This window comes from Doryrhamphus excisus, chromosome 4 (assembly GCF_030265055.1).
Source record: "Doryrhamphus excisus isolate RoL2022-K1 chromosome 4, RoL_Dexc_1.0, whole genome shotgun sequence".
Taxonomy (NCBI): Eukaryota; Metazoa; Chordata; class Actinopteri; order Syngnathiformes; family Syngnathidae; genus Doryrhamphus; species Doryrhamphus excisus.
Genome location: NC_080469.1, coordinates 16,650,311 through 16,658,369, shown reverse-complemented (window position 1 = coordinate 16,658,369; position 8,059 = coordinate 16,650,311). Strand labels below are relative to the sequence as shown.

The 8,059-nt window shown below is 39.9% G+C and overlaps 1 protein-coding gene across 1 annotated transcript; it reads left to right on the top strand.

Annotated features, from left to right (window-relative positions):
* The first annotated feature begins 1,414 nt into the window (after positions 1-1,414).
* ptger4a (prostaglandin E receptor 4 (subtype EP4) a) lies at positions 1,415-7,595 on the top strand. The gene is made up of 2 exons (XM_058071571.1): positions 1,415-2,394; positions 3,069-7,595. Exons 1-2 carry the CDS (start codon positions 1,597-1,599, stop codon positions 3,585-3,587), a joined length of 1,317 nt encoding a protein of 438 aa, XP_057927554.1. The 5' UTR covers positions 1,415-1,596; the 3' UTR covers positions 3,588-7,595.
* The last annotated feature ends 464 nt before the right edge of the window (positions 7,596-8,059 follow it).

The window sequence follows — 8,059 nt, the reverse complement described above, 5'->3', positions numbered from 1 at the left end:
CTGCTAAGTACTAGACGTCTAGTACTCAAACTCAATTTACTTGGGGGCCACTGGAGCTCGGGTCTGGGTGAGACTGGGCCGCATCAGGTTTTAAAAAAAAACAAAAAAAATGCATTTATTAAAAACAAAAAAATTAAAAAAAACTTCGATTTGGTTCCAATTTTCTACAAGAAAAGCTCTGATAAAAGATTCCACTGTTCTCAAATATCTTACTTTTTATTTTTCTACACAAAATAAGATGAAAAATAAATAAACAAATCAAGAATAAAGAAAATCAATCAATCAGTAATAAATAAAATAATAATAATAAAACCACATATAGTTGGTGGGTAGACAAATTATTTTTTTCAGATTAAAATTAACAAAGCATTATTAGAGCCCTGTAGACATGACAAAACACAACTATAGTCACATTTATACTCTTTTTATTTACAACATATTGCGCAACTGCACGGTCTTGAGACACATGCTAACTCGCAAACGAGAGAGCTAGCGACCTAAACGGTAGCCTTCAAGTTATTTCCTTTAAACTTAAATAGCCAAAAACTTACCACTTCCACACGGATAGGGAGGATAACTATTAACAGTTATTTAACCTTTAACATGAACATTACTCAAACGTAATAATTTTTTCTGGGTTCATGATACCATACAGCATCCATATCAAACTTGCGCGGGCCGCACGAACATTAAACTTTCATATCAAGGCGGGGGCGTCAAACTAGTGTCATGCGTGCCACATTTGGCCCGCGGGCCGCGTGTTTGAGACCCCTGACCTAAACGGTAGCCTTCAAGTTATTTCCTTTAAACTTAAATCGCCAAAAACTTACCACTTCCATGTGGATAGGGAGGATAACTATTAACAGTTATTTTACCTTTAACATGAACATTAATCAAACGTAATAATTTTTTCTGGGTACATGATACCATACAGCATCCATATCAAACTTGCGCGGGCCGCACTAACATTAAACTTTCATATCAAGGCGGGGGCCTCAAACTAGTGTCCTGCGGGCCACAATTGGCCCGCGGGCCGCGTGTTTGAGGCCCCTGGTCTAAAGCATAACAACTGTATTTTGTCCTTAAATGAAGGGACTTGCCTCCCAGGCGCAATCATCAAGCCAAATCACACTGTTTTTAAATGTTTATCATACAGTGGTTAACTTATCTTTACACTTAGAAGAGTTAATACATGTAAAATGTTGATTTGATTTCATTTGAAAAATCCTGTGCTCTTGGGGACAGACTATTTTGCAGGCAAAAAAAATAAGTAGATGTTTGAAATGTTTGTAATTTGTACGTGTTCCTATAGTTCCTGACACCAACATTTAAGCCGACGTGAACACCACATGTGGGAGGGGTTCCCAATGATTTGGCTTGAGGGCTGTGGGAGGGACTGGAAGCTTTGAATGAACACGAATCGCGGCAGTGTAGTGCTCGCATTCATCTCTCAGTCCTGCTCGGATAATGGGTGTTCTCCTCTTTTAGTGCAACTTTGAACTTCTATTGGACTTTTTTTTCAACAATGTTCTCCAAGGAAGAAGTGGTGGAGGTTCCGGCGTGTCGAGAAAGTTAATGTCCAGTGACTGCTTGTGAATGATGGAGACCACCACGAGCGAGCAGTCCATGACGGGGCACACTATGATCCCCACTATCCCGTCCATCATGTTCATTTTCGGGGTGGTGGGGAACGTCATCGCAATCGTGGTGCTGTGTAAGTCCCGCAAAGAGCAGAAGGAGACCACGTTCTACACGCTGGTTTGCGGGCTGGCTGTCACCGACCTCCTCGGCACCCTGCTGGCCAGCCCGGTCACCATCGCCACCTACGTGAAGGGGTCCTGGCCGGGAGGGGAGCCACTGTGCCAGTACTTTGGCTTCACCATGATCTTCTTCTCCTTGGCTGGCCTCAGCATCATCTGCGCCATGTCCGTGGAGAGGTACATGGCTATCAACCATGCCTACTTTTACAATGACTATGTGGACCAGAAGCTGGCCGGGCTGACCCTCCTGGCTATCTACGTGTCCAATGCCTTCTTCTGCGCCCTGCCCATGGCAGGTTTCGGTAGAGTCCAGAAGCAGTACCCGCAGACGTGGTGCTTCTTGGAGTGGCGGAGCAACAAGACGAGCGACGCGGCGTTTAACTTCATGTACGCAGGCTTCAGCTCCGTGCTCATCCTGGCCACGGTGCTGTGTAACGTGCTGGTGTGCGGGGCTCTCATACGCATGCACCGGCGATACGTGCGCAGGACGTCGCTGGGGACTGACCTCGGACGCGACGTGGATCCGCGCAGAAGGGGGCGCAGTTTCGGCCGTCTTGCCGGAGCAGAGATCCAGATGGTCATCCTGCTCATAGGCACCTCGGCGGTGGTGCTTATCTGCTCCATCCCACTGGTTGTAAGTTGGCTTTTACGCACAATTTACGCACGATGTTGTTTTGGATATGAAATATATTCCTGTCGTATTATAGCTTTATTGTGTAAAAATGTCCCGCTTTAGCTATTTTTTAATGACGTCTCAGTGTTTTCTATCAATATATTGTGGATTTAAAGTTCCCTTGTTCAGAAAACGCCCTTATGACGTCTTTCATTAATTATAATCATACTGAATATATGACTGCATGATCAAGAGCAAGCTTTACATGCATTTGCACAAATTTCTACTTCAGCTCAGGACCCATCACACTGCACTGTGGTAAGGCAGAATTAGTGCAAATCTTAGAATAACTACACAACTTTGCATTACTACTCCTTCACGCAGAAGAAAGGACAGGGAGACTTGGCAGGAGAAGGGAGCCACATTAACAGACAAAGCTTTTTCCATTTAGGGCCGCATGCTGACAATTACAGTATGCAGGGGGCCACTTTTTAATTTTATATAAAGGTTAAAAAATAACCTGTCTGTATATTTATTACCTCAGCCAACCGCATTTATCTGTCTGTTAATGTTCAAAATTACTTGAAGAGTTCTAAATGGATTTGCATGGAATTTGCAGGAATTGTCGGAAATTGGATTTCTGGACATTCCACTATTCACATTTTTGATATTACACCACCATCTTGTCTATGCAGGCTCAAGTGTTTTTGAATCAGCTCTACAAGCCTCCAGTAGAGCGGCGCTTGGACAAGAACCCCGACCTGACGGCCATTCGCTTTGCCTCCTTTAACCCCATCCTCGACCCCTGGATCTACATCCTGCTGCGGAAGGCCATCCTCCTCCAACTGGTGGAGAACATCAAGTGTCTTTTCTGCAAGATGGGCGCCAGGAGCAGGCAGCATACCGACGGAAGCTTACGCTGCAAGGACACCGCTCCTCCGTGCTCATCCAAGCAGGACTCGAACTCACTGGAAGTTCAGGATATCACTTGCCAGACTTTCTTGCATCTCCCACAGGTAAAGGAGGCGCACATTGGTCGGGGCTATCACAAAGAAGAGAAGCTGTCCTGGTCTTCAACATGGAGACACTTGCAGGTGACTAAGACTTGTGAGCAGAGCAGGGAGGGGACCGATGTGTTTAAGGACTCCCCAGTGAAGGACCCAGCATTACAGGTGTCACTCAGCACTGAGACGGTTCAGGAGAAATGCATCTGACTTAACCCTCCCCACAGGGCGAGTTCAAAACAGGAACTGTCAATCAGTCAAGAAAAACATTGCAAACAATGAACACTTTAGCAGCTGTAGCCGCACAGCAAGAAGGCCCAGGATGTTGAATTTCCAAGTATTTCAATGAATGTCCCATTAAGGTTTATGTAACGGATGCCAGCCGGTGCGGCTGCGCACCAAGTGAACGTTGGTAAAACCTCACAACCTTGGCATTAGTCCAAACTTTTGCCCCAACGGTCAGTGCTTTCATCTCCCATTCCGAATTTCCTGTGTTTGAGCCCCAGCACACGTTACATTTAAACCAACTTAAACAGGTCATTTCCCGGTTCACAGAACTGCACCATTTCTGATTTCGATCCTTCATGAGTCGAACGGCAAAAAGACAAAACAAAAGTGAGCCTAGTTTGTTTTTTTTGTGTGTGCACTTTATTATATTACCTTGCACACCACTTCCTGGTTTATGGTACGTGCCATATGATTGTCGCAGGGGTCATAACATTACCGAGTTGTTGCACTGGTAACGTTTCCTTCATAAGTCACACAACAAAAAGAGTATAAATTCCTCTAACAGCTGAATGTGCTTTTCCAGTATACCTACAGGTAGGTGATGAAGGGACTGTACCATTTTTCAGTATATAGGGAGGAAGGAATCATTCCAAAATAAATAAAATAAATTAGTAAATAACATAAATACTTTTGGCACACAATATATATATATATAAGTATGTGTAAAAGTGTTTGTTTATTAGTACTTCCTGGTTTAAAGAGGATAACGAAAGTACATTTGCATTTTTTTCGTCAGGGGCTGTATGTTAGCTAGCAGGCTACTTTCTGAAGTATATCTTAACATACTCCATCCTAACTCAAAAAGGGAAAAGGTTCATTGGTCTCCCTATTTGCTAATTAGAAAGCTACTTCCTGGTTTAAAGAGGATAATGAAAGTACATTAGCATTTTTTTAGTCAGGGGCTGTATGTTAGCTAGCAGGCTACTTTCTGAAGTACCTTAAGATACTCCATCATAACTCAAAAAGGGAAAAGGTGATTTGCCAAATTTGTGTTTATTAGTCTCCCTATTTGCTAATTAGCAGGCTATTTCCTGGTTCCGACGTTAGCATTATAAGGACGGAACGCTAACGTTTGAATTCAGGCTGGAGAGGAAAGCTCCCTTGTTTCAGGAACTAGAGTCAACTTTCGTTTGTTTGCTAATTAGTTGTTTAGCAAGCTACTTCTTTGTTTATTTGTATTAAGGAGCTGTTAGCAGCTAAAACTGTTCAGTGGATACTTAGTAAAGCTTCTCTGTTCAAATTTTCACTAAAAGGTTATCATTCCCTCTGTTAAGTTTAGTTTACATCAAATACAGGAGAACCTTGGCTAGTATCATTATTTTTTTTCCAGAATATTCAACTCTAACCAAAACGTATGCTAACTGAATAGATTGTTCCCATAAGAAATAATATAATGGAAATCAAATTAATACGTTCCAGAAAGCCAAAACACATTTTCACATTTTGTTGTTTTACTGCGGTAAACAGTTCCAAATAAATATAAATGATGAATGAAAGGTATAAATGAACATTGAAAGTTATTTTTACCTGTATTGAAGACATCATTCTTGATGTGAGTGTTCCCAAAGACGCCATGTGGCAGCGAGACACCCCGTTCCTGTTTTGCCAAAAGTTATTTCTTGAGTTAATTGGAGTTTTTCACCTCTATAACCCAAAATGGAGCCAATATTTCAAAACACTATTAAACCGAATTGAATTCATGACAAAACAAAAGATGGTGTCCGTGTTGTCTCTCGCTACCACCTTGTGTCTTTGGGAACACTCACAGAGTGAGTCACATCTTCAATGAAGGTAAAAGTAACCTTAAATATTAAATTATCCCTTTCATTCGTCATTTATGGGTAATTAGAATTGGTTTGTACAGGCTACATAGCTGACCTTTGGTTCTGGTTGCCATGTTAGCAAGCTAGCTTCTTTGTTAAATGACATTAAGAACACAATAACGCTAACCGGAACATGTATGTAAACAGAGGCCAAACTTTTGCCATAGATTTCCGTTGTTAACTTAAAAAACAAGCAACCTGGTGCAGATGCTAACTGTGGTTCCACTGTACTTTGCCTTAAAGCTTGACGGACATATACGGACGATTGTGAAATTAGGCTTTGTGACCCTGAACTACCTCACACATCTCCAACAATAAGAGCTGGGTTTATTATCGTGTTTAAAATACTGAAGTTATTCCAACATCAATGACCCATTTCTTTGTGACTCAAGTGTCCGTGACGGGAAAAGACATCTTTGACTATTTTGGGCCACCTTGTGACAATCAAATTTGGGTAGCTTTCCAGTTGAAGTAGATGAGTTAAGACGTCAGGAATAATATTTTTTGGGACAAGCTGATTCATGAGCTTGTGGTCAGTAGAAGTAGCAGTGAATGTGATACTGCTGTGAGCTGTCTTTGTTTTGGACTCTATTGGACAGCACTTTTTTTTCTTTCTTTTTTTTTGGAAGGACGTGTTATTTCAGCTCCATGACTAATGTGCAGTAGTTCCTTTTTGTGCTGGAGTAGACACAAAATTTCATCTCAAATATCTGAAGAAGGTACAAAAGATTCCTACATGTGACACCTAATTAGTGACTGTTTTCAAATGTTTTCCACATGTGGTCTGTGCAGTATGTGCTTCGCGTGGACGTTTTTCCTGTGTTTTATCACTCATTTCAGTTTGTGATGGAGAAAGGTGAAAAATGTAGTTTCATGGAATTATTCTTCTCTGTGAGAAGGTTGTAGCACCACCAGTCACAACTCTAAAGGCAATAACCCGCCTGAACTAACAATTAGGATGTTCTCATGCTCATTCCCTGCATTACTAGTAGTGATGTGTGATAACACTGATTTTGTTTCCAATCCGATTATCGGCGATTCCGATCCGATGCAGATACTTTGTGCATATTCACCTGTCGGGTAATTTTTTTCATAGCATAAATCTTTTATTAATGAAATAATTTTTTGGGTTAATTTCAATAACGTCGGCCGAGTGGTCAGCACGCAGGCCTCACAGCTAGGAGACCCGAGTTCAATTCCACCCTGGGCCATCTCTGTGTGGAGTTTGCATCTTCTCCCCATGCATGCGTGGGTTTTCTCCGGGTACTCCGGTTTCCTCCCACATTCCAAAAACATGCTAAGTTAATTGGCGACTCCAAATTGTTACAATTTTTCATTATCTGGTATCGGAAGCATTGATAGTTCAGTATCGATCTGCACATCACTAATTCCTACATCATGGAAGAACTGGGAAAAGTCAAATGTATATGAATGTATTATTTATACTTTATGCCGACTGCTGATGGTTATCTTTCATTTTTGGAATTGATTACCTGTCTTGCACAGCGCCACCTTGCTTGTTTTTATTCTAATACAACGATGATGTATAGCAGACAAAAAACGTATATATAAAAATAATAGTGGCTCATTTTGTGGTGTTATTATTGGATATTATATAGATTTTATTACAATTATTACACAGTTATTCACATTTTGAGTTCAAGTTTTATTTTTTTCAAGCTGGAAATGACTGTAAAAAATGAATGACAAATATTAGCCATTTCCAGATCCTGGTAACTTCTAGCGAATAGTAAATATGCATCTCTTGAGAAATAGTATAGATTTATTTTTTGGTCAAAATGTAAAAAATAGTCAATATTTTTTTGTAATATCCATTTTACACTTACAACTTTTTGCCACTTTTGTGTCATTTCCAGATACAGATACAGATTCGACACATTCAGATTATGACACAGTGAAGGACTGTCTTTCAGAATACTTGAGTGGAAGTAAGAAAAATGTAAAAGTGTTCAAAAAACACACACAATTATTGTCATATGGGGACCATTTCAACTCCTGTCTGTGCATATATTATTAATCCCACCTGTCACATTTGTACAATATATGATATTTAATTTGATGTATTATTAAATATGTTTTTCAATTATTTATTAATGTCTTTAACTCTTGCAGTATGTATTTGTTTGTGTAAGCCAGGGGTGTCCAAAATGTGAGCATTGGGGCCAAAATGGGGCCATTGTCAAAATATACTTATTAAATCAGCAGGAATTTTTCAAGAATAAAGTCCAAATATTAAGAGAAAAAAGTTGTAGTTTATCATGAGGAATAAATAGTGTCAATGTATTAGCATTAAGTTGAAATATTAAAGAAAAAATATGTTTTCTAAGTCTATTATTATGAGAAACAAACAAAACGACGAATGAAGTTGTAATTTTTGGACAATGAGGCTTGGGAAAAAGTTAACTTTAATGAAGTCAAAATATTTCGTAACATTATGTCAAAATATTACAATTTATACCAAGAAAGTTGAAATATTTGTGATTTTTTTTAACAGAAAGTGAAAAACAGCAGAAATGTCTCTATAATAAAGTTAAAATATTAATATAAAAA

Bases quoted from the DNA above. Each gene is read 5' to 3' on its own strand.
- ptger4a (XM_058071571.1), top strand. From the start codon at position 1,597: ATGATGGAGACCACCACGAGCGAGCAGTCCATGACGGGGCACACTATG. The intron at 2,395-3,068 runs GTAAGTTGGCTT...TTGTCTATGCAG, and splicing joins TCTGCTCCATCCCACTGGTT to GCTCAAGTGTTTTTGAATCA.